The sequence below is a fragment of the Acartia tonsa genome, chromosome 5 (genome assembly GCF_053477335.1).
Source record: "Acartia tonsa isolate MP-2025a chromosome 5, ASM5347733v1, whole genome shotgun sequence".
Classification (NCBI taxonomy): domain Eukaryota; kingdom Metazoa; phylum Arthropoda; class Copepoda; order Calanoida; family Acartiidae; genus Acartia; species Acartia tonsa.
Genome location: NC_137264.1, coordinates 37,959,997 through 37,987,515, shown reverse-complemented (window position 1 = coordinate 37,987,515; position 27,519 = coordinate 37,959,997). Strand labels below are relative to the sequence as shown.

General features: G+C 33.8%; 1 protein-coding gene across 4 annotated transcripts in view; it reads right to left on the bottom strand.

Moving 5' to 3' along the window:
- Positions 1 to 11,127: 11,127 nt before the first annotated feature.
- LOC145320025 (uncharacterized) overlaps positions 11,128 to 27,519 on the bottom strand; it is a 41,162-nt gene continuing 24,770 nt past the window's right edge. For 2 of the 4 annotated variants that reach the window (XM_080162465.1, XM_080162466.1), the window contains exons 25-43: positions 27,338 to 27,413; positions 26,894 to 26,987; positions 26,145 to 26,406; positions 25,302 to 25,603; positions 23,756 to 23,877; positions 20,196 to 20,250; positions 19,771 to 19,914; positions 19,268 to 19,364; positions 18,364 to 18,473; positions 18,014 to 18,098; positions 17,370 to 17,477; positions 15,746 to 15,797; positions 15,099 to 15,193; positions 14,708 to 14,916; positions 14,182 to 14,274; positions 13,646 to 13,739; positions 13,129 to 13,215; positions 12,850 to 12,984; positions 11,128 to 12,419 (exon numbers count right to left, since the gene is read on the bottom strand). In XM_080162465.1, the coding sequence (XP_080018591.1) occupies positions 12,196 to 12,419; positions 12,850 to 12,984; positions 13,129 to 13,215; positions 13,646 to 13,739; positions 14,182 to 14,274; positions 14,708 to 14,916; positions 15,099 to 15,193; positions 15,746 to 15,797; positions 17,370 to 17,477; positions 18,014 to 18,098; positions 18,364 to 18,473; positions 19,268 to 19,364; positions 19,771 to 19,914; positions 20,196 to 20,250; positions 23,756 to 23,877; positions 25,302 to 25,603; positions 26,145 to 26,406; positions 26,894 to 26,987; positions 27,338 to 27,413 (2,444 nt within the window). In that variant the 3' untranslated portion in view covers positions 11,128 to 12,195. The remainder of the gene's footprint in view (positions 12,420 to 12,849; positions 12,985 to 13,128; positions 13,216 to 13,645; positions 13,740 to 14,181; positions 14,275 to 14,707; positions 14,917 to 15,098; positions 15,194 to 15,745; positions 15,798 to 17,369; positions 17,478 to 18,013; positions 18,099 to 18,363; positions 18,474 to 19,267; positions 19,365 to 19,770; positions 19,915 to 20,195; positions 20,251 to 23,755; positions 23,878 to 25,301; positions 25,604 to 26,144; positions 26,407 to 26,893; positions 26,988 to 27,337; positions 27,414 to 27,519) is intronic. The other 2 variants (XM_080162468.1, XM_080162467.1) reach the window with 2 other exon arrangements.

Genomic DNA, 27,519 nt, shown 5'->3' with positions numbered 1-27,519 from the left:
TAGAAAAGGGAAAGAGTAGCAACTGTGCATGGATGATAGTTAAATAGAAAAGCAAGACAGTGGGGGGAAAGGAGTTTGTGTTTGTATCATAGAATACATTAAATAGAATTCAACGCGTGCAGACTTTCTACGGGGGTGATTTTACAGAGAAGGCGTTTTGTTAGAACATGTTTAAATCATTTGCCGGCCGGTACATGGAAAAAGCTAGAATTCTAACCAAAAGAGAAAGGCTTTACAATTACATGTATTAAACATAGACTAGTGTTAGTTAGAAAAGCAGATTAGTACAGTAGATGGGGGAAGTGAGTGGAGGCAGGGGAGGGGTGTAGTCACTCCATAGATTAAATCATAGTAGAACAGCAGATGTGTACACGGTTCAAGGAACATGAAGGCTAGAAGGGGAAAAAGGTAGTCTTATTAACAAAGAGGAGGGTGAAGACCCATAGATTAGATGAACATAGAATAGCAGATGTGTACTCAATAACTAAATGTAAGCTTTGTGTTCTTATCATGTTTTTCTGTGATTTAAACGATTATAAATCATAAAATAAATAATTTTTAAACTTTTAACAATAACATTAAAATTTTCCATTAACAAATTAATATTTTATCAAATGCTTACTATTTCTGCTATTTTGCATAATTTTTTTCCCCCAATTACCCTGGCCGGGACGGCCGTTCAAAGTGGCCAGGGTCAAAATCGGCCAAAACCCGTCTAAAAACGCCGTTTTTGCCGTATTTTCAACAGCCGACCACGGCTGAAACGGTAGGACGGCAGACCTGACAGGCACATCCCTAACACAGACTGGCCATGCCGGTTTTGAGGATATAAAAAAATTTACCCCCCCTAATGTAATTTTTTTGGGCCACAGCCCCTCAAAGTGGGGTGGGGGATTCAAGAAATTATTATAACTTCTAATGATTATTACTTTGTAAATGTTTTAGGTGGGTTAACATATTGGGGACCCCTAAAAAATATTTACCCCCCCCCCCCAAGAATAAAAAGTTTGGATGAACTATTTTTTTTATTATTGTATTGCTGTAACTTTTTAATTTAGATTAATTGTTATTCCTAACCAAGGACCTCTAAGGTTGCTTAAAGCAAAACTCTCTGAAGAATTTTTAGCATTTAACCCTTCCCATGTCTCAAATTATTTTTGTGAGGTAAATGCTAACAACTACCCCAACCCCCAATTTTTGGTAACATTTTTTTGCATTCTTCATGCTTTATTATTAGGCTATTTTTTTGGTGGGGGAGGGGGGGGGGGCTTAAAGTTTATTACTAAGTTTCGCACCATTTGACCCCCCCCCCCCCATTTATATAATATTCAACAATTACTATGATACAGACCACAATACTTGTTTGCGTTTTGTTAAATTTAAAATTTATTTAATGTTTAGAAAGAAATTGTTTAAGCATAACAAAAACAGATCTTTATGCTGATTCGGATAATTTTCTATATGAATGAACCAATTTTGAACCATGCGGGAATAAAAATTACATAAGCCTTTGTCATACGATAAAGTTCACATTTTATAATCCCATATGAGAAAATTTAAATGATATAATCAAAAGTGATTTTTTTGAACCTTCAAGTTATGATATATTATTTAGAATTTATGTATATTTTTTACACAGAACAAATTTTAATTAGATTCTAGAAAAATACTTAAGAACTTGTCCTAACTTTTGTGATTTTGTTAACCCAATCGTGACGAGCTCCCAAAGTTCAAAGTTTTGATTCAACGGGGTTCAACAAAATAGATTTTGTCAATAATTATTAAACAGAATTAAAAAAGTAAGATGTCAAATTAAAGATCTTACTATTTTTGTTCACTAGCGGCTTCGCCCCTAGCCTCTAGGGGCTTTTCCTCAAGAGGTTTGATCAACCTAATTTTTCGTAGTTTAGATTTAAAAAGATAATGTAAAAAAAAAATTTTTTTTGGGGGGGTTATTTTTTATTTTTGGGGGTTGGGGGTGTCCCACCTCCCAAGAAAATAGCTTAAAACCATCACAAGACCAGTAAGTATATTCCCTGAAGAGTAGAGCCCAATCGTTTGAGTGGTTACTGAGATCTTAAGCTTCAGACGGACAGACAGACATCGTTCTACTTTGTATTATAGATAATTGCAAATTTCTTCTTTCTTTGTTGCGTTTAATGGATAATTTTACATCTACTACTTTCTAAAAGCACCGACTAACTATTTTTTTTTAAATCACAAAAGTTAGGACACGATCTTTCATGATAACTTAGAATTGGTTGTCAGCCATACTGAAAAATCATGTCTAGCCTCGTATTATATTTATATCACATGGCAAACATTGTAATTTTTACCTTCTTCGTCCCCAAGGAAATAGAGATATTTTTGCCATTTGATCAAAATTTGAATATCTTGAATACCCATTCCAGCATGAACAATATTACGAAAATACGATAAATGACTATTCTTGTAATTCGGCAACCAGTAAATAAAGCAAACAGGTATGAATGACAAACGGGCGAACAAAATCAAATGGAGAAAAGCTGCACAATCTAAAATTACTGTTGACTAAAAGCTATGACATCACTATAAAGCAATCATAGAAAGCAACTAAAAGTATAGATAAAAAAATGTAAAAAAAAACAAGAACTTTTTTATATACTCGGGAGATTCTACTTAATTGGAGAAAATTTATACTTGAGCATGATGATTCCTCTAACAATTAGTCATACTTTAGCAAGCGCAGGAATTCCCAATTCTCGGCTCTAATAGCGTTATAACATAAGATGTTGTAAATTTTACCTAATACTATTATATCACATGCTCGACATAAATAGTAAAATTAGATGATATGCCTTGGCCCTAACAGGTGCGACTCTTTTCCATAAACATTCAGAACTCCCAGAAAAAAATTTGTTCAATCAAAAGGTTGGTTGTCTGAAATAGTTAAATAAAGCTATTTTATTTGGTGTTACATCGTTTAAACATAAATCTTGGCAGACAATGTGGCTACAATTTTCAAAGAGTAATACATACACACAAGTATGACATCATCAATAAGTAGCGAAGCATAAGAATATAATGGATGGTCAAACGGAAAAAGTTTTGAAATTAGTTATAGAGCACAAATTCGTTGTGGTTATTAAATAATTGAAGGAGAAAATAAATGAGAAAAAACTTCATATCATAAAAATTGAAAGTGATTGTTGTTGCATATCCGGCAGACTAACGAATTAAGTTAATCATGAATAATACAATGGTAAAATCTTTATTCCTATAAATCGCATATCCACTAAAGCATTTCAGTCGGACAGACAGAAGGACATTTAAAGATATAATGCAGTTTCACCATGATAATAATCATTCATATTTATGACATCATATAGTGTAGTCATTGAAATTCACTCAATTACAGCTTCATAATTTGGTTACACTTTTTTACAATTCCAAAGATTTCATTTTTAATACTATTGTCAGTCTGTTTTTTAAAGCTTTATTTTCAATGTAGTTTTTTTAGCTTTCTGTTGATTTCTGATTTTATCATAATTTCAAAGATAATAGAATTAGATATAGAGCTGTTTAATATGTACAGGGTGCGGCACATAAATCCGGACTTATTTTAAACGGCCATAGCGCCAAGACTACTTGACCGATCAGGACGTTTGACCCCACTATGAAAAGCTTAGGTAATGACCTTTTTACCCATAAAAATCTTTGGACTATGTAGGACGTGTACTAAGAGCTGGCAGCGCATATGTTCAACTAGGCAAATTCGAAGTGCGCAGGTTGCTCATGAAACTTGCTGAAGGTACTGCTGATACATAAGTTAGGTACTAGAAATTACTAGAGTTCTTTTTTCAAGTTAGCTTGGCCGTAGTACTCTGGCAAATTGACACGTGGCAGATTGTAAGATGTTAAAAATGCCAAAAATCTTGAAAATTTCACGATTCTCGTCTATAGTGGCCCATATGGAACCTTGAATCTCATTTTAGACTATGGGTTGCGCTGACAACCCTTGCTAAATCTTCATGCCATTTCCAAAAAGGTATAAAACGTTGTTCTAGCTCAACTGTGGCCCAGATAAGAGCCGCCATGTCGAAGGGTAGTTTGAAAGATGGGAATTTAGATCCTGCGGTTACTCACGTCCCTAAGGAAATGTTGCCTCCTAGCAGCCCAGATTTTAATCCATTAGCCTATTTGACCCACAGCTACTTTGAAGCATGCACCAATAGACGTGCCTATACCACAAAGACCTTCCCATTGCCACTATCAAGGAGAACTTCGCCAGTTTGTATGGGGACATGGTGACCAGGGCCTGCAGGCGGTTCAGGGGGCGGCTAGGGGCGGTAATTGAGGCTGTCGGCGATTTTATTGAATAATCTAATAGTCATATACCTATTTTGCCTCTCAGTTTTTAAAATTCGATAAAATCTTTAAAATTGACGATTTTATGTTCATTTGTTTACAAATTAGAAAAAGTCCGGATTTATGTGCTGCACCCTGTACTTGGACAGCAATCATTTTAGGTCTACTCAGACTGAAGACGCTAAAAATTGAACCTACTACTGCTATGTCAGGCGGGTGACATTTATAGGGAATGCTTTTTTCGTAGTAGGCGCAACTCATTTCCACGCACATTTAGGACTTCTAGACAAAGGACATACTATCAAAGTGCTGGTTGTCTATCGGGCGTATGGACGCTTTACATCGCATTTATAAGACGCGGATTATGTTTCAAGGTGCGTGGAGATTTCTAAGACCCGCAGCGACACCAACCCCCTATAGGGGTCATCACCATTATGTCTATTCTTTACAAAATTATACGTGTGTTTCAAAAGATGACCTCATACAATCGCGCGATATTCTCATTTCATCATGCTTGTAGGAAAAAGTAATATATAAGTTATTTTAATTATTAAATGTTTGATTTTATTTTAAGGTTAACGTATTTGCTAAGTGTATTTTTATAAGTATTAATTTAGGGGAGCTTCACACAGGTCCTGGTATGGTTTAAATCTATTTCATCTTTAAAATTCAAGTCTCAAGAGATTATTTTATGCCCTTTTTCTACCAGGTGCTAGGAGAATGCAGCAGCTAGTTTAGATATAAAAGTATAGGTATATGCGGCGATAGCTTTGATTTTGTAAACACGATAAATATCTGCTGGATTAAAACCAGTTGTAAGCCTTACTGAAAAATCATGTATAGCATCGTATTGCAGACAATTTTACACGAATACGAATAGTAGCGTATAGTTATATGTTTAAAACCTTTTTTGTTAGTGAAAAGCCCAGGCTTTCAATTTTTATATTTGCGTAAAGCTGATATGATGCAAAAAATAACTATCACTTTTTGGTTCCAATACCCCTGATTTTTGAGTCATGCATGTACTTTGTTATTTTTGACAGATTTCATTAGTTTTGATCTAGTGTAAAAAATATTATATGGGCTAAAGCCATAGATTAACATAAAAAGAGCAGGGGCCATTCTTTTAATTTTCAAACATTATTTCCAGTATTAAAATTTTTTTCATTTTTCATGACTAAGATTAATCTAAATATAGTATTGTCATTTTTTGTAATATATGTCTCTTCTTAAAAAGTTTGTCTATGCTTAACAAAATTAAATTCAGTTCTAGGAACTCGCCGCTAAATATTAAAACAATTTTTCAAGAGCTTTAGGATTTCCCTTTTAATGCCAATTTTCCCTATGTTGTAAATTAGTTAACACATTGTATGCATATTTTAAGCTTTTATTTTGCAACCTTTGTCTGTATATCTTTTTCTTTTAGGCATAAAAAGGATAACAAATATTTTATTTTTAGTAGAAGGGATTTTTTATCTCGACAGTCTAACTAAAAAGGATAATGATACTTTAACTTTAGGGATTCCCAATTCATGTTTTAGCGGGGTTTTTAATCTTCTTAACTCTATAAAAGATCGGGTACTCAGTTGGATTGGTGGCGAAAACACCCACAAATACTATCCTGACTCTATTATAGCAAGAGGTTTAAAAATTGCTATGTGGTTTCCAAATATGAAGTGGTCAGTATTTTTTTGCTTCCTTAACTCATTTATTTAGCAACCGTTGTTCCTATGTACTTATTTGACTTAAATATTTAAAACATTATTATTGTTGCTTTCTCTCTCATACACACAATATTTTTCTGGTTATCTATTTACAGTCATTATAAAATAATTCTAGCGAATTAAAAACATGTATGAGGATTCCTAAAATAATATTGATATGGTTTAGTTGCGAAAGTGCTGCACTAAATCTAGAGTCTTTGAAATTTTTGCATGCTGATTAATCACTATATTCAAAACAAAGCATCTCCATGAGTAAGTATGAAAGTTTAAAACCATAAAAAATGCATTCAGTAATTCAAGCTTTTTTTATGAATATTAACATCAATTTATTGTTTAGATATCAAATTGCATTGAATAAAATTGACATCCTTTTTAGTAACATTTTTTAATACATTTTTTTATACTGAGTTTGTTTAAATAATGTTTTGTCGTTTCCATTTAATAGAGAAAAAAAAATTCAAAGAAGGTTATTGGTTAATAAACGAAGAGTAATTATTGAATTGCTATATATTTATTTCAAATATTTTGCATTTACTATAATAATAACATTGAATAAAAAGAGATAAAAACTTAACAAAATAAAAATGATAATTATAATCAAACTTCAATATATTTGAAGATTTGAGTCTTGAGGTTCCAAGGTTAAGAAGCTCTATATGGTTCCCTTTATTTGTTGCAGACCTGCAGTTGAGCACAGGGCCAAAGTTGTTTGCCAACATAAACTTGTTGCCTGACTTGACAGCTCTCCATTAATACATGTGGTAGCTTAAAAGAATTAGGATTTAATTAAAGGTACTATATTATAAAATAAACAGCATAATTATTGGCTTGATATTGTGTAGATTTTATTTAGAGACTAAAAATGTTATTATGGTGCATACAGCTGCTATGTCAGGCACGTAGCATATTAAGCATTTGGAGAATGTCTCATCTAATAAATGTACAACATTGTACAACCATTATCAAAGTTTAATATATGTATAAAAATGATAGAGCTATCCATTACGGAACATAAGGCCAGACCTTAAACGTAGAAAATCTTTACATCTAAATATTAAAATATACATTTTTGCAAATAGTAATTACGAGATCAAATATGTATTATATTTCTAAAAGCGAAGCTTTTCTATAATTAGGGTCGGTCCGTTACAGTGCGATAGCGTTTTTCGTTAATGCTAGAATTGTCCTATCGATTTCAAACTTTACATGATGATTCCTGTAGTAGTTAGGTACGACTTGGAAAGCGTAGCAACTCGATAATTGTTACAAGAATGTACGTACGTCCATTTTCATTATTTTGATTTTTAACTTTTTTTGACAACAAATTTTTTGTGTGATATAGGTAATAATCCGATTGATCAGATTTTTGTAGTACTAATTCATATTACAACAAGGTACAATATTACAAGCGAAACATCTTTATAATCCAGTCCTAAAAATGTAAGTATGTCGTCAAACAATTTTCTGTATTTGAGAAGTTTTGACAAGTTTAAAATGAAAAAAATTTCGATTAAAACCAGTTTCGTTAGCCCCGATTGGTCGAAGGCCAGGACTAACAACACTGGTTATAATTCTATGATTTTTTTATTGTTCGTGAAAATTTGTCTCTAATACAGAAGGTGTAAATATCACAGTTAATCCGACACTGGTGTCCTGGATAGGAAACAGGTTTTTTTTGAGTTACGTATGACAAGACCTATATTTCTATGACTGGGCGTGTATGACGGTTCAGCACATAACTTTCATTAAATCACAGCTGATCATTTTTGTGGGTTTTCTTGAAAATTACTTTTTTACTCATATTTTCATAGTTTTTCCCCAAAAAAATCACAATATTCTCACATTTCCAGCTTAGTTATTCTAAATTCATGCAAAAAAAGTATAATAGATGACAGCTATATCAAGATCAATAACTTTAATTGACTATTCTAAGATTTGTAGGTAAAACATAGATCATGGATGTGTTAAAAGGTTCCTCTGAGGTTCCACCAAAAAAATTTAAACAAATCAGAATCAGCAATGATTTTGTACAATGTTTTCATTGTAGTATTGACAAGTAAATCACTTCTAGACACCAAGCATATGGAGGACTGGTAAAATTATTTCATTACTGAAACCAGGGAAACTTGACAATTAGGGTTCCAGCTACTGCCCTGTCTCACTTCTTTATCCTGCCTGCATGATTCGTCCCTATCTGAATGATGCTGTTAAACTTGCAGACCAACATAATGGCCTTCACACAGGCAGGTTCACCTTACAGAGTATTAAAACCTTAATCAACAACAGCCTAAATAATAAGAAACCAGTTATCAGAACAGTGCCAGTTGCCATTTATCTTTCAAAGGCTTTTGACACTGTAAACTTTGAGGTTCTACTGCATAATATTAATGCACTAGACTTGAATGAGTACATGTAACATTTTTATGTGAATACCTTAGAGGTAGACGACAATTTGTTGTTATCAGAGGATCTAAATATGCATACAAATCTGCCAAACAGGCTGACCTACAAGGGTCCTATACCATATACTATTCGAACTGTATATTTCATAAATGCCAACAACTCACTCTAATTACATCTAGTTTCCTCTGCTGACAACTCCAACAGCATAGGTCCCCTTATTTATCCTTATGTCAAGGACATAAAAGCTTACTTAGCAGTTCTTGATGATTGTTTAAAAAGTCAGAACCCATTCATTTCTCCAGCCAAATCATCTACAATAGTCTTTACCACCTTTTTGAATGAAGCAGGCACTGTAGTAATTGTTGAAACAGTACTATAAATCAGACATCTTAAGTTCTTAGGTGTTAAATGTGACAATCTTTTCTATATTGACCATCTTGGTAAGCTCTCTCCACCAAAGGATAAAAAGTAAGTCATAGTAAATACATAAAAAGCAATTTGCCAGTCCCTGATATTCTACTGCAAATCCATATTTAGTAATGCCAGCTGGGACAGCCTATTGTTTGCTGGAAAAGCTGCTCTGAGAACAGCCATCTACTGTCACATCATGAACCAGGAAGCATTCGTTAACAGCAATATTTTACCATGAACTGCAGTAGATCCAAACTCATTATTCAGAACAGCTAAAACCACCCTGTCCCAATACTTTCAGGTTACAATGTTTACCTGAATACCTTAAATGCCAGAGTAAACAAGAATCTGGTGCAGTTTGTGTCTGACACTGGCAAGAATTTCACACAACTACCATCATTTCAACTGCAACCACAACCCATCAAAACCTTTAAAAGCAGTCACAGTACTGAACTGACTGTTTCTAATGATGATGAGCAGGAACAAACAGTAACACAGGAACTATTTAGACATCAAGTCAGCAAGGAACCAATATTGAGCCTGATAACTTGTCAATATTACAGGGAAAACTTTATACAGAATCATTGCTGATTCTGAAGTATGTTAGTTTAAACTTCATTGGTGAAGCCTCAGAGGGACATCTTATTACAGCTAGGAACTATGCTATAACAATTCATGAGGCATGCATGAGGGACTTAACAAGTGAGTATTTTTTTGTGTTAACTACCAAAACAAACATAAGTTTTGTTTAACTGATAAAACATTAATTCAAATAACAACTTCAAATAACTTTTACCCAACTTCTGGACTACAAATCTTAGATTAGTTAATTGATTCTGAAAGATCTTGTTATTGATAATAACATAATCTTTGGTTCAGCTGTCATCTATTATACTTTACTTTGTATAAATTTGGATTAACTAAACTGTAAATATGAGAACATTGTGATTTTTTGGGGAAAAACTATAAAAATCTGGGTAAAAAAGTAATTTTCAAAAAATCCACAAAAATGATCAGCTGTGATTTAATGAAAGTTATGTGCTGAACCGTCATACACGCCCGGTCATAGAAATATAGGTCTTGTCATACGTAACTCGAAAAAAACCTGTTTCCTATCCAGGACACCAGTGCCGAGTAGAATAACACTGTTATTTTAATAAAAATAAAAAAATTATGATTCTTTAAAAAATTGACAGGTTTAGTAGTGTTTTAATTTTTCAACCAATTATCTTCATATCAAAATGAAAAAAAATAAAATTAAAACCTTCGGCCTATCAGGTCTAACTATTCTTATTTTAATATTCGATTCGTGGAAAATAAGTCTGTAATACGATGCGGATATTAATCGGTTTCGAAGCCAAAAATATGTACAGTGTTTAACTTTCCTCATGGACATAAGGTTTTTTTTTTTTAATGCAACAATCTCGTAGTCCATGATTAAATGGCACTTAGAATTCGAATTTCGATCTGAAATTTTTCATGAGTAATCCTTGTTAGGTCTATTTTCCCTAAATGAACAAAAAGTTGGAAAAGTAACGGCTGGCGGCTCAGCCGTTCTTTGCCTAATTTCAGGGCAAATTCATCATTAATTACTTAGGAATCAACTTTTTAAAATACATTTTTTGTTTGATTCATCCTTATAGTAAAGTAACAGGATGTTTGTCTGTGTGTTTGTACCGAAGGATCTCACTAACCGCTGAACCGATCGGGTTCTCCTTAACAGGGTAGCTTCTCATAGGTCCCGGGAAGGTTTATAACTATTTTTGGGGGGTTGGGACACCCCTAACCCCCCCAAAAAATGAAAAATCCTCCTTCCCAAAAAAAACTAACTAACTAAACTTAAAAATGAGGGAGGGCCCCCCCCCCCTAAAAAAATCTCCTCCTCAAGTGCCCCTAGAGGCCTCTAGGGGGCGTAGCCGCTAGTGTTAAATGATAACAAAAACCATTTTTTTAATTTCTAGTACCAACATCTACCGGCTAGAACCGTTTGATAAGGTTTTTGAGCGACAAAAAGAATTATGTGGAGATAGGTTTCGTGACTAATTTACTCTTAAAATAGCCTAAAAATGGCTGAGCCGACAGCCGTTACTTTTCCAACTTTTTGTTCGATTTAGGGAAAATAGACCTACCAAGGATTATTCATGAAAAATTTCAGATCGAAATTCGAATTCTAAGTGCCATTTAATCATTGATTACGAGATGGTTGCAATAAACCCCCCTCCCCCCCCCCTTTAAAAAACAATTCATGTTATGTATATTTTATTTACCATTTTAGGATGAGCAAAAAAAGGCAAAAAGATTAAACTTTTATAAACTTTATTATAAAGTAAACACTGATAATTTTCGACTAGATCATTAATGTTGAAACAAAAAATTAGTTTAATATTTTTAACAATTACAATTTTTACTTTGGAAATATTACAGGGAGGGAGGGGATATTGGACTGTAAATTACACTAGTATCCAAAGTTTTATAACAAAGTTATATCATTCGTTGAATCAAAATCTGTTTGTGATTGGTTTGAATCAAACTAGTGGTTAAACTTTTTTTTATTATCATTGGAATTGAATTTCTCGTACAATGTACTATCCCTTTAAATATTATTGCCAGATTGTACAATAAGGAAAATAAATATTAATTATTTTTTACACTTGAAATAGTTTTTTATAAATACTGAAAAAAGAATGCAAATGTTAAAGAATTACATAAAATGCAGAAAAGAAAAATTATGAAATAGTTAGAGAATAGGTTAGATGTTATACTGGATATTTTTAAGTTTCACATTTTTAACTTAAATTAGGTAATATTTTAGCACTGAAACAAAATCTTGTTAAAATGCTACAGGGGTGTATATTCTGCACAAGATTAATTTTTTCCCCGGCTGCAAAATGTCAGCCCCCGATAGTTTTTCACCTGAGAAGTAACAAAAAATGGATAAAATTTTCAGAACTATTACCTAATTTCTTCATTTTTCCCCCCAATCTCACATTTTTTAAATTTCCCCCTACCACCCCTTTAACAGGGGATCCATGTAGAATATACACCCCTGAAATACTATGAAATACAAGAAACAAATTCCAAAAAAAATATTTTGACAAATATTCGACAGACTTAAGAAATGTTATTTTGGATGTTTATTTGACGTTAGAAGCTCGAAGGCATTTTTTAAGCTCAATTTTTGAACTATTAATTTGAATAAGTATAAACTTTATAAATATAGAAAATTAGTACCAAAATATGCGACACACTTAAAAGTTTTCTATTTTAATAATAAATAAAATACATTATAAGCTCAAAGGCACATATAAGCTCAATTTTTAGAAATATTAATTGGAATATTAACTTCCCATTTGTCCTTGGTAGAACTCGCTGTAATCCTACCATCACCGTTATTGATTACTGCAATTGCACTTTTATAATCCTGCCCATCATGGACTGAGTTATGCTGGTTGAGATTATTTTGATTGTTGGTGGATTTTTTTATTGTGATGTCCTTTCTTGATGGCTCATTCTCCCTTCTTTCTTTTGAGGCTTCTAAAAAAAAAGTTAAATTTTTAACCTAAATTTCAGTTTTCCCCAGGAAATTAGCTTTAAACAATCACAGGACCAAAATTCTGCATAAGAACCCCTGCTAAAGGGTGTAGGGGATCAAAATATCAATGATGAAGGGGGGAAAATGAAAAATAAAGAGTACCTACTGAAAAAAAATTTTAGGGATGTAAAAATGAATTATATGTATAATATAGAGCACTGAACATATTTTTCCATTTTTTCCTCCTCCTTTGGGGAAAAACTAGGGAATGGGGAAATGAAAAATTTTGCAGCCGGGGAATAAAATGAATCTTGTGCAGTATACACCCCTGTCCCTACAGCGGTTATAGTGATCTTAAGCCTCAGAAATACAGATAGACATCGTTCTACATCGAATTATATTTAACCTACCAAATATTACTCAAATTAAAACCTGCCATATCTACAGGAACGGTGTATGATCGTCCTGTTGGTGGAAGTGACCTCCTGCCAAGCATACCAGCAGCAGATGACCCAATAGTGGAACGTCGACCAGGAAGTGTGTTTGATCCACTTCCAGCAGTCATACCTAGATTGAATAAGAAATAATTTTTGCTATATCCTTACATAAAAGTAACAGGACGTCTGTCTGATCTGTTCTACCTTTGTTTGTCTTTCTTTGGCAAAATTTAGCATGGTTTTTGAAGAAAACTAAGCTGGTGATTTGTTTTACCTGGACTACCAGACTCAGGTATAACAGATTCCGCAGGTGTTCTGCTAGTTTTTCTGGATAGGCTGTTGAACCTGGCGTCTTGCAAACCTTTCAGTATAAATAACTATTAATAAAGTTAAAGGTATTAGGTAGCTTTTAAACATTTAAAAAAAAAAAATAGTGAATAGTAGCTTTCGGAATATTCCTTAAGATTGTGAGCAAGCTTCCAGTCAAATGCGCTTTTTAAGTCTAACTGTTCTTAATGTTGACCAACCGCATATTTAAAAACAGTTTAACCTAATAAGTGCATTTGACTGGAATCTTACTCACAACTTTACAGAATTATGCGAAAACTAGGTACCTAGGTACTATTCCCTTTATTTTATTGAAAAATGAAGAAGCTAAATTTAGAAAACTGGTTATGTTATCCGGGCCTACAGGCTCTCGGGTCTAACGAAACTTAACATTTTTCATTTTAATTTCCCCGGAAAGCTGTCTATAATACGATGCGATAACTAACTATTAAAGTCTTTTATACCTTTGTTATAATCTGCAGTATCGCCGAAACTGTTTGGAAGGAAACTTTTTATGGACGACTTGTGAAGATTTTCTCTCGAGTTTGTTAGGCTCCTGGATTTTTATATGTCAATATTTTCATTTCAAAATAATATCCCATCTCTACATTTTTAAGGACGTCAAATGCCATGTTAATAATTTCAATTGGGCATTATAAAACCTATTTGTATAAGCCTATTTATGTGTTTTTAGCTTTTAAGGATGTTTCTAAATGCTTAGATTTTTATTACTCTTTTTATCCTTATATAAAAGTAACAGGTTGTCCTATGAATATAGCGAAGGATCTAATCTAATTGACCGCTTTTAAGATTCCCTTTAAAAGGAAACTTCCTATGTAAAGTTCTAGGAAAGGATTATATTTTTTTATGGGGGGGGGGGGCAAGGGACATCAACCCTCCCGAGAAAAAAAACTTAAAAAAGCTTTTGTGGAGTAGAAACTGTTATTGAATAAATAAGAAACATTCTAGATCATTTAACAATGAAAATGAACACATTCCTTGGAATATCATAATCCGTGAGCTGTTCCGACACAGGTAGAGTTGTGGCTTTTACCAGCTTGGGGGGTGGAGTCGGCACTGCAGCTTTATTTATCTAAACAAAAAAATAATCTATTGCAGCTCACGGTTGAATGTTACTGGGATCGATTTTCTCCAAAAAAATCATTACAAGCGACAAAAGAAGTCCTACATGTAATCCAGCCCTTTTAACCGTTAATAGCAGGCCCTATATAATCCTTATAATGGAGACGTAAATCGGTTCAGTGGTTAGGGAGGTCTTTACACACAAAAAAAAGTCTTAATACTTTGTAAAATAGGATTGTTTTTTTTTATAGAGAATTTTTGGGTGTTTATGAGTGTACCTACTATATGTTATATATTATATATTATAAATCTTCTTATTTTAAATGAACAGAGGTTCTAACATGAGAAACAAAGTTAACCTTCATAAATTGTTTCATTCCTTGGCATACCCACACCTCCCCCTACCACCTCAAACTTTTCTCAATTACTGAAAGTCTATATACCTGTCTGCCAGGCGATGCAGTCCTGCGCCTAATATTCAAGCCGCCCTGTCCTATCGGCAGCTTGTTAATGCTCACTTTTGGCTCCAGTTGCGGCGTGTTCATCTCATCAAAGTGAACAGGAGTCAAGCTGGATTTTCCAACTTTAGGTTCTACTTTCGGAGTTTTCACTGGTTCTGGAGATGTGTTCTTCTTTACCATTACACTGTTATCTAAAAGGAAAAAGAATTTTAAAAATTTAAAAAAAAATATAAATATAATGAAAAACTAAAATGAACAATTCAGTCAACATAAGATTAACGGTGATAGATTATTACTAAAATCATAAAATTTGACCATCGAGCTGTAAAAACGAAAAACTCAAAATTATAGAATATTTATGTAATAAGTATACCTGAAGATTTACTGATGGATGTTGAATTTTCAATTGGCTGAAAACGGCTGTCAGGCGAATTCTCCAAATCCTGTGATTTCTTATGACGAGAACTTCTAGTTAAAAATTAATATTAAACAAGAATGAGAAAGCAGATATTCATTGGTCAAAAATAAAAGAGAGAATATGCGATTATTAAGGAGTTAAAAATCACGAAACCTTATTCATCTTTAGAATCTTAACCGACCTGTACAGGAAGGGAGACCAATTGTTTACTCAATTCTCTTATACGGTAAGTGCTATCTTTTTTAAAAAGCAGTCTAGCTTTATTAGAAGCGGGGAAAATCCAATGTCCCCCATAGCGACACAGACAGACTGACAAAGTGAATTATAAAAAACTATCTATACAAGACTTTAGCAGACAAACAATTTTAAATAAGCTTTAAAAAGATCAATGAAATCTTAATAAATAATATTCAGGTTTTCTTAATTTACTATTTTGTACATTTTAACTTTTATTTTATTTTAATTGGCCAATTGGAAAACCCCCTTTTCGTAAAAAAAATAACACTAAATTATCTATAAATATGTAAATACCTCAATATTTTATTTCATTTTTTAGGACTAAAAAATCTCTTAAGATACAATTTGAAATAAAAATATAATACCTTCTTGCAAAATTAGCCGGGCTCAGTCTACCAAGTAATCTCTTCATTTTTCCTAAAACAAGGAAGACAACATTAATTAAAGCGAAGCTCTGAAACGATATGACAGACGAACCTTAACTTTTGTTGAGTGTCAAAACTGAATATTCAAAATATGAAAATATAAGGTTTGACAAAATTATACGTAAAATATGTTACAAAACTTCTTAAATACAGAATTCTGTTTAAGGACATACTGACAGTTTTAATACTTGATTATAGAGATGCTTCGCTCATAATATTGTACCTTATTGTAATAGGAATCAGTAATAAAAAACCAGATCAATCGGATGATTTTATCATATAAAAAAATTGTTATTAAAAAAGTAAAAAAAATCAATATGTTTAAAATGGACGTACGGACATTCTGGTAACGATTATAGAGTTGCTACTACAGGAATCACCATGCAAAGTTTGAAATCGATAGGACAATTCTAACATGCCTCAATTAACGAATAAAAGCTAACTATCTCGGACGGACGTACGGACGGACGGACCCAAATGATAAAAAAGCTTCGCTTTTAATAATTTTGAGTAAATTAGACGTTAGCAAAACATTTAATATTTGATATTTTTCAATTTCTCCTTCCCAACCCAGTCCTTTCTAAATACATACGAATAAATGTTAGAATTTAGAAATAATAATAAGCTAAAACCATTCTGTGTGTGCAGTTGTTAGCGGGATCTTAATGTACAAACAAATTCCTTACTACTTTGAATTCCAATCTATCGGCTATGTCAATAAAGGTACTAAGAAAGAGAGGGAATGTCTGATTGAGCCAATAGGATGATCGCATCGGAACCTACATCAAATTTCATTGGTTGAAATTATGTACACATTTCATTACGAACGCATGTATTTTTTCATTTCATACATAGATAAAAGTCAGCTGTAAACAATATCATTTCTTAGTACAAAGCTTTACTGAATCAAACTTACTTGCTCAAAAATTTCGTCTGAGTGAGAAAGAGGTGGATTCTTAAAAAAAAGTTAGGCTGGCTACTCGCTGGTGAGGCAAAATTATTTTTGTGAAAAATCCTCCAAAATCGCATAAGTAAATTTACAAAAATTTAATAATTTCATAAAAGGGTTATTAACATATGATTTTGTTTAATTTTTGTAGATTTTTAATGTGCTTTTGGATGATTTTTCACAAAAATAATTTTGCCTCACTATCGAGTAACGAGTCTATAATTTTTTAAGAATCCACATCAGCTTGAGTCGAAAGTAAACAATACTTTTGTCTGCTAGAAATGTTCCTTCTTAGATTTGACGAAAAAAGGGTGCAGAATATGCTTCTATTCTTATATTTCTATTGCTATGTCCTTCATGGCTGTAAGGGCACTTGATAGAAGGGGAAAGAACAACCCTACACTTATACCTAATTTAAAAAGAAAAATTTGGCGCGTCATTTTTTCAAGGGGCGATTTCTCTAGGTAAGGTGTAGGCAAATCCCCCCCAAAACCTTCGTTGGACCTATAAGAAGCTTCATTGTAAAGGAAAACTATGTATATTAAGCGGTCATCGATATCCCTCTTTACAAACAGACAGACCTCCTGGTTACTTTCATTAAAGGATAATTTTGACCTTTCTCTTGATCTCCACTGTCCTGTCTTGTTCTGTTATCTGGAGGTTTTAACTGATCCAAAACAGGACCTGTGCCGCTGGTATTAGTATTTTCTTCGTCTGTGGAATCTAGACAACAATTGTAATTTGATACCTAATTGTTTGTTATTTATAGTAATACTCAATTATATATGTTTGATTGAATACTTGTAACTTAACCTTGAAATAATTTATCTGAAACTGCTGAAATGCACTTAATGCAACTATCCCCCTGATTGACCAACAAATAAGTAGAATTACCTATATAGCAAATATTTAGTGTTATGTTCCCCAAAGTATTATAGAATGATGGAAGAAAAGACAGATAAACAAAATGATTTAAAACTTGTGTCATAAAAGAACCGTTAGATAGAAACCTATTGCTGCTATGACAGGCTCCTGAAATATAAATAGTAAAAGGTTATAACTTTGCTAATAAACAGGCGACGCAAACTCTTTACCTTACAAAGATTAGGAATAGTCATGCAATCCAACCTGATGTATCATGGGCAGTAGCATTGCATGTACAAAATACAAAATAATAATTGGTTTGTATATTGTCTAACAAAAATGTTATAGACATTTATTGAACCTAAAAATGTATCAAGTTATCTGCAATTTGTTACCTTTATTTTCGATTATTCTACCATCATCCAAATGTTCAGTTAGGTCATTTATAGAAACCAGAAACAAATTGTTGCTCATTCCACCCTTAGAAAAAAAATTAATAAAAAAATAATGACAGGGGCATGGAGGAACAAGACCAAATAATTTAGACCAACCCCTTATGAAAATTAACAGTTTTAAAGGTGTTTATTTGACTTATGGCTTAGACAATGACTTGGAAACTAGATCCAAACAATCAAAATTCAATAAAAGTACCCAAAGTTTATAAATTAACAAATAAGATAATGCGGCTATAAAACTTTGGGTACCAGTGTAATCACAATTCAATGTCCCTTTCCTCCCTTGTCACCTCTAGATTTGCTCTTGAAGGAGTGAGATTCAAGTATCCACAAATCTCTTTATCATCATTGTTGCAGTCCTGATTCAACAATCCTTCACTGGGTATACTGGGGAGTGCTCCTAATAAAATAGTAGGATAGTTTCATTTGGAGCCTTCCAACTATACATAAATAACAAGAATTTGGTTTTCAATTTTGAATATCTTTAAAACTACTTGGTAGAAAAAAGATCTTTCAATCTACCCCCCCCCCCCTAACATCATTTTATATATATTTAGATGGTTGGCTATACCTTATTCCTGACTTCTTGATTTTTAACCAAGGGTATTTTTTTTTAATGCAACCATCTCGTAATCAGTGATTAAATGGCACTTAGAATTCGAATTTCGATCTGAAATTTGCATGAATAATCCTTGGTAGGTCTATTTTCCCTAAATCGAACAAAAGCTGGAAAAGTAACGGTTAACGGCTGGCGGCTCAGCCGTTATGCCAATTTTTGCCAATCTTAAGAGCATATTAGTCACGAAACCTATCTCCAACTAATACTTTTTGTCGCTCAAAAACCTTATTAAACGGTTCTAGCCGGTAGCTGTTGGTACTAGAAATTTAAAAAATGGTTATTGCTTTCATTTAACATGAATTAAACCAAAAATATGTTTTAAAAAGTTGATTCCAACGTAATTAATGATGAATTTGCTCTTAAAATAGGCAAAAAACGGCTAAACGGCTGAGCCGCCAGCCGTTACTTTTCCAACTATTTGTTCGATTTAGGGAAAACAGACCTATCAAGGATTACTCATGAAAAATTTCAGATCGAAATTCGAATTCCAAGTGCCATTTAATCATTGATTACGAGATGGTTGCATTAAAAAAAAAAACTTTTGCAACTAAAATGAAATAAAGTTAATTTAATACCTAATGTATTGGACTCATCCTGCTTTAATTTGGCAATTATATCCTTTCTTGATTCAGGCTTCTTTTTCATATCTTCTGCAACCTCTTTTTTTAATTCCTAAAGAAATTTTAGAGTCAGAAAAAATGTGTTAAAATATTAGCTTTATAATATCCTATTATATTAAGTGGCAGGCGGAATCTCGATAACCGCTGAACTGATATGGTTCTCCTTTACAGAGAGACTTCTTATAGGTCCCAGGATGGTTTAAGCTATTTTATTTCTATTAGTCTGGGTATGGTTTTAGGCTATTTTTATGCCCCTCTATTATAGGGCCCATTGATGCTTGAGGGACGCAGCCGCTTGTACTATTAAAATGTAGTGAAAAGGGACTTAAACGGGAAAGGCAAAAACGGCGTAATAACATAGCTGTCGATCCCTATTTTTGTCTGAGTAAAATTACATCGTTTTTTAATAAAATTGTTTAAAAAATTAATTTAAAAAATAAACATGGGAAAGCAAAAACCTTGATAAGATCAACATTCTGGTAGAAATCTCGACAGCTTTTTTCCTGGCTGCCAAAGCTGCCGGATTTTGGGATAGGAAAGGCTCCTAGTGGCGGCGGCGGAATTCTGGTTTGATGCGCACAGCTGGCTTTCCGTCCAGACATCTAAATAAATATCTAGAATAATAACATAGGAATTATGGGAGGCGAAAGTGTAACATTACAACCCCCCCCCCCCCTCCCCCTCTTATGTTAGTAAGACAATTTTTTTTTTATAAATTATCATGTAGTTGTTGACTACTAAACTTTACTTTAATTGAACAAATTGGACAATGATAAGTTTCTTGTTTGATAATATATTTAGGTAAATACAATACTGTGAAATTGTCAAAAATCACATGAAAATTATTTCTAAAAATATCTAAGGCTAAAAAATATACCCTGACCTTGATATAAGCAGCTTTTCTCTGCCTCTCATCTGTTGGTCCACTTGATTCAGACCTTACAAGTAGATATAAGTTTAATAATAAGTAGTACAAGGATGACATCATCCATAAAAGTGAAGCTTTGAAATGGTAGGACAAACAAACATTCACACTTAGTAAAGTGTCAAAACTAAAAAAGCAGAACATAAATGAAGAAGTTTAAACAAAATTGTAAGTAATTTTGTTGCAAAACAACTTAAATACAGGATACTGTTTAAAGATATACTTAAAGAGGACTATCCACGAACGAGAGCACATGATTCTAAGTACCTTCCAGCATTGATCCTAAGTATTTTCTTTCAGAATATAATAGGTCACCATATATTATTAATATATTGACGAGAAAATTTATGTTTCCCCATGTTTTTTTTAGGTATTTTAATTGATTTTGAAAACTTTTATGAAGCTAATTCTTTTAATAAAATAGATATTTGATGATACATATGCGAATACTCGTTTTATATAGATTGTAAATTAATCCATATTAGCATTAATTTAAACATACATATGAGATATAGTAAATGTGCTTTTGCCTTTTTTATATTTTTATCATTTGACAACATGGACAATTAAAGACACCCCAAACTCAACAAAACGTTTGATAGAATTTTAACGAAAAATGGTGGACATTTTCTTACTTTTCTTCAACTTGAAGTGGTGAAACATAATTTTTTTTGTCAATATATTAATTATTGATATTGACCTATTATATTCTGAAAGAAAATACTCAGGATCAATGCTGGAAGGTACTTAGAATCACGTGCTCTTGTTCGTGGATAGTCCACAATGCAGCAAATGTACGTTTTTTTGGACATTTTATCTAAGTTCACTAAAACCTCTATAAATCGATCAGTTTTTGATGTATATTGTAACATAATATCAATTTAGAATCGACATTGAAGTGAGAAAAGAATACAGACTTTCTTTTTAAGTTATTAAAAGTCTTAAGAAGATTTTTTACCGTCAACACTGAACCTTAAAATATTCGAAATTTTTCTCCAATGTCTTATTCTTAAAACATATTTTTTATTAAGTACTTCATTCAACAACTAGCGACTGTGCCCTTAGCATCTAGGGGCTCTATATTCAAAGGGATATGGAAGGGCAAAAAATAGCCTAAAACCACCTCAGGACCTTTAAGAAGCTTCACTGTAAACGAGAACCACATCAGTTCAGTGGTTAGCGAGATCCTTCGCTACAGACAGAAAAAAGCTTACTACTTTATATAATAGGATGTAGGTTTCTAGTTAGTAGAGCAACTTCTCTAAAAGTTTTGTTTGTCCTTACAAACTTTAAAGATTGTTACGAAATTCTTGTTTGTTGACGGACTTTAAAATTTTAGTTTATAAAGGTATATCTTAAATTCAGTGCTTCTCCTGCGATTTAGAAGATATTGGAACAAATTCTTTTTCGGTGGGTCAGTAAAAAATATTAACATATAAAATGGCGGGGTGACCGCTGTTCATCGCCGTTTCGCCCAGCCGCAATTTTTTTTTACATCTTTGCAGAATTAAACAATTTAGAATCATTTAAGACCATGCTGTTTTTTTCTTCAAAATTTTTACCCTTAAAAATAACCCTGTGGGGGGCTTGCCGCCGCCAAAATTTAAAGAAAAAAATAGGTCTCAAATGGTTCCAAATGGTCTATTCAGCAAGAAATGTAAAAAAAAAATTAGGCAGAGGAGGAAAACGGCGAGAATGGCGGTCACCACTCCGTATTTTTTAGGTTTTACTGACCCACCAAATATATTTTGTTTAAAAATGTTGAAAAGCACAGAAGAAGCACTAACTTAAGATTTCCTTGATAAACAAGAATATTTAAGTCCCCCTGCATGCAGGGTTTGTTAAAAGGGTAAAATTAAAAAAACTAAATACAACATAATTTCAAATGATTCTACTTCAGCAAGGAATTTTTGGCCTCGGCTGAAAACGGCGGAGCAGTTGTTCTGTCGCCGTTTTTTTTATGAAAGATACCAAACTTTGGGAAAATTTTGACCAAACCTTAAAGATTTTACTAATTTATCTCTAAAACTAAGCGAGTAGCACACAAAATAAAATTGCTTGTATGTCATGTTACGAGATTCCACCCCCCTTCCCCCCCACCCCCAAAGGTAAATGGTAGACAAAAGAACCTTAACGTATTTTGTTTTAAATTGAAATAAGAATTAAATATATATATAATTGGGCCATATATTTTCTTTTCTTTTACGAATAAATAATTATCTCCCATGAAACTTATTTAAAATGATATGAACAGTAAAAGTAGAAAACATTTGACTTAGCCGTTACTAAGATCTTAATTTCAAGATAGAAAGACAGAAAGATGTTCTAAAATATCTAATTGATTTACTTTGATTAAATATAACTTTCATTTTTATGTTCTTGTAAATATAATAGATAAAAGAAAGTATCAAGTGCTATGCAAAAGTCAAATAGTTAATACTTTTATAAGTAGTAGGGCCTCTAAAAGATTGTATATTTCTCATAAGAAGCCTTTAGGGCATCACTGGGACATAATTTTTTGTTATAACTATACTCAAATCAAGTTAGAAATGTATGTGTGAAGTGTGCCCTAGCGGCTTTTTCTGAAATATTAAGCAGTCAATAAGAAAATATCTAAATAATGACGAAAGAAAAATTTTAATTATTTTTTTTAAATGTCTGTAAAACAACTAAAATGATAGAAAATAATAGTTTTTAAATTTTATTTTTTCAATATATCTATTGCCATAAATGATTTTTATCATAAAAAGCAATATAAAGATAAACTTGCATCAAAATAAATTGCTTATATGATATGAGGTGGAAAACTTTAATTTCTTTGATTTTAGGATATTTTTTGTTTAGGTAGCCTACTTTGAAGGGCTGGTACTCAGTCAATTTTAATTTTCTACATGAAATTTCAATTCCTAGCTTCATCAATATACTCATATTATATAAATATTATGTTAAAAGCTAAATATTTAATAGTTCAAAAATTTGAAATGTCCAACTTTGCTGCATTGTGTAGTCCTCTTTAAAGGACTTAATTATAAAGATGCTTCGCATATGTCATTGTACCTTGTTGTAATAGGAATCAGTATTCCAAAAATAAGATGAATAGGACAAAAATTTCACATAAAATTTATTATAAAAAGGTTAAAAAGCAACATGTTTTAAATGGACGTACAGACTTTCTTGCAACGATTATATTAGTTGCTACGCTTCCAAAACCGTACCTATTTGTCAAGAAATCATAATCAAAGGTTTGAAATCGATAGAACAATTCTAACATGTCTAAATTAACTTAAAGAGCTAACCTTCCGGGACGAACGAACAAATCCTAATTAAAGAAAAGCTTCGCCTTTAAGAACTGTTAAGAAATCACATATGTTAATATGTTTGTTATGTAAACACAACCAAGCAAGGATCTAATCATCCGCGCTTTTTTTCATTATCAATCTATTGTGAAATAAACCTTTAGGTGCTTTTTACATTATTATGAATTTTAATTATATAGGACCTAAAAAAGGCTAACTTACCTGCTACTTCTGAGAACAGGAGTACTGGACCTTCTGAAGCTTTCTGGCACTATCTTTGGAGTGTTAGTCCTGTCCTGATTGGAGCTATGGCGATACCGCGGCGTAACCAGGGGCGACTTAAATGATGGTGAAATATGGAATAAGAGTGTAACGAATTATGAAATAATTTTACCAAGTTAGCCGCATGAAGATCAAGAAAAAAATTTTTTTTTGCAAGTGTCTCAAAAATGGGGGGGTGGCGGTTGAACCCCCCCCCGCAGGGGGGCGGCCGGAGGCCGATTTTAAAAAGAAAAACTGTTTCGGAATTGTGAATAGCGTCTGGAGGTGAGACAATTGGAATTTTGAAAAACGGAGCAAAAAAGCGCGCGCAGCGCGCGCGCAAAGTTGAAAATTACAGAAAAAAAGGTCAAAATGTCCATTTTACACAAAATATCCTCTCGTTTTTTGAACGTTAATAACGCGTAGGTTTTTAAAGTTACATACAAATCCTTGGAAACCCTGAAAATATGGCCGGATGGCCTCACAAAAAATCATGACCCAACATTTTCCCCCCAATGGCGGAAAAGTTAGAGCACTTCAAACAAATTTTTAGAAGGCCTGCCGTATTGGCCCCTGTGGGCCTCCCAGAGGGGCTAGGAAAAATCCAAAGGTACCTACAGAACCACAATGGCCGGTTCTAACTATCATTTAGTGTTGCCGGAGGCAATTGCCGGCCGCCTTCCGGCCCTAAATTGGCGGCAAAGTTGGCGCACCAAAAAAATGGTCATTTTTTGACGTGTTTTTCGCGCGTAGCGCGGCGTGTGTACGTGGCGCAGCCACGTGTATTCCAAGTTTTTTGTAGTCTATCCCAAGCCGGTTCAGCAGATGTGCGGCCGGGCGCGGTCGGCCTAGCCGTTTGGCCGGCAGCGGCCGACAAAGGTCGCGAAAATCGTCAAAAATCGCTGTTTTTGCGGATTTTTGGCGGGCCGGTGCGGCTAGGCCGGTCGGCCGACCGACTTGGGACACATATCCCTGGATTCTATGGGCAATGGGCCTTCATTGCTATTTTGCACAATTTTTTTCCCCCAATTACCCTGGCCGGGACGGCCGTTCAAAGTCACCTGGGTCAAAATCGGCCGAAAACCGTCAAAAAACGTCGTTTTTGCCGTACTTTCGGCGGCCGGCCACGGCCGAACCGGCAGGCCGACAGGCCTGACCGGCACATCCGTGAAACCGGCTGGCCATGCCGGTTTTGTAGATGTAAAAAAAATTGACCCCCCCTAATGTGAAAATTTTTGGCCACAGCCCCTCAAAGTGGGGTGGGGTTCCAAGAAATTATAAATTTTGATTAGACCCTGTTTTTGCACTGATACAGGCTGGCTTGGGTTTTTGACTAGGCCTATGCTGATGCCTATGCCTGTAACTGTTTTTTTCCATTCTGTGGCATTTTATCCTCTTTCTTTTCTGTGACGCTTGCCCCATTCGCTGACGCTTGCCCCACGCGGTACCATAGCATATTTCACCGTGGTGGTCCCAATCGAAAGGGACCGCGTCAGCCTGTTCTAGACACTGGAGATTCAAATCTTGCCGCCGCCGGGTTATCCAACAGCTTCAGGTTGCAGCTTTCTTTCTTGCAAGGCGTTTTTACCAATTGCTGGGCTTCGTGGAAAGACGAGGGAACTTTGATAATTTGACCTGTGCTTAGCTGAGGAGCAGTGTTTTGGGAAGAAAGTGGGGATAGATAATTGGATGGAGAACTTACACGAGATTTTAGGACAGGTAGAGGTGGATACCAATTAAGATTTTCTTCCAGATTCGGTTCAGTGGCATCTCCAAGCGGGCAAGGACTGGCTGGTCTGGTATCTGCTTCTAAAACAAAGTTCAATATAATTATCTTCTTAGTAGATTTTTTTTAAATAAGGGAAGAGGAAGATTTTTTCTAACTATCACTGCATATTTTGTTAATACTTTATTTTGTACTAGCGGCTTCGCCCTTAGCCTCTAGTGGTGGTGCAGCACCAATGTTTTAATTACGTGCATCAGCAAAATAGAAAAAAACGAAGGTGGATTTTTTGTTTTTTTCAGGGGGGGGGGGGGGGTGCCACACCCATCCCCCAAAGAGAATAGCCTAAAACTACCACAGGACCAGTAGGTATATTACCTGAAGAGTAGAATCCCATCGGTTCGATGGTTACCGAGATCATAAGGGACAGACAGACGGACAGACATTATTCTACTTTGTATTATAGATGATTGTTGGAAAAGATAGCAAAGATTTTATAAAGATGTTTGAGAAGGATGATGACACAGAAAGAATAGTACTACATAAATAATATAAACCATTTTAGTATGCCAGAGGCTAAACTAGCAAAACATAAATTATCAACATAAAAATTATTACAACTCTTACCCTGCAAATCCAGATCCTCAGTAGAAGCCATAAGCTTCAGCTCCAACTGTCTTTCAAACTCATCACCCTCAGAGCTTGTAAGAATATTATCATCCTTGTTATTAAAGTTAAAACCATCTCTAGTCTGTTTATCATCATCATCTGTAGTAGAGGTTGGTGTGTCAAGATCATGTGGGGTGGGTGGCGGGTTCGAGTATGGCCGTGGGGCTGGTGGGATCACGTAGAAAGGGTCAGATGTTGGCGTTGTTATGTCTTGATCCTGATTCATTTTACATTTTTTCAAAATTTTCAAATTGATTGGGTGGAATTGCTGATTGCAAAAAGAAATACGGAGGGGGAGGAGCAACTTTAAGATTAAAATATACTAGTATTGCAATTATGTGAGTTTGTGTGTAATTCTTGGTATGTCCACTAAGATATCTTAAACGGCTGGACAAAAACTTTTAATTGCCCAAAATTGATTTGTTACAATTTATCCCTGCCATCGAAATCCTCACCAAAATTACAGCAAATGGATCATGGAAAGAAAACGAAGTTGCGGGTTTCGTCGTATTTTCACAGTAGCTTTTCTCCTATTTCTAGCCCCTGTGGGGGGGCTCTAACCTTGCAAGGCAATCATTAACATTTATTGAACCTGAAATAACCCATAAAAAGCTACTGTGAAACTAAGACGAAACCCGCAACTTCGTTTTCTTTCCATGATCCCAACAACTATGGTTTTAATTTCAAGTTAGAATGTAAAATTCCTGTAGAGGGTTGATATTGTTGTAATACAATGGTCCGACACTGAATGATTTGACCGCCAGAGGTCGTGGTATGTCATACATGGAATCATTTTCTTGTCTAAATATAAAAATATTTCAAATGAAATCAAGTACTTTACAAATAGCAATAATTCTGGATTTTTGAACAAGATTAAATAGATTTTCGTTTGTTTACAATGTTAGATTAGAAGGTAATATGATTGTGACCCACAGAATTATGGCAACTAAAACCTTTTGACAAATCTGCCTCGTCTTATTTTCCATTTATTTTAAAAAGAAGAAGGAATTTCAGTGATTGATTAAACCTTATCGTTCAAATAATCTATAGATATATGATATTTGAAACGAAACACATTTTAATTTACTACAAATGGATTGGACACGAATGAAAATTTAGCTTTTAACATTAAAACTTTAAATGTGACTAACCTTACTAGATCCAGCCGAGAAATCCTGTTGTTATTACCAGGATGAGCTTCTTGCCATGCGATAATATCACTATTGCCTATACAAAAAAATAATATATCGTAATTATTTTTTTTTTAAAGCTGCCTAGAAGCACAAAAAAGCAAATTTTGTTTGAATTGTTGGAAGAAGTGAACGCTATATGA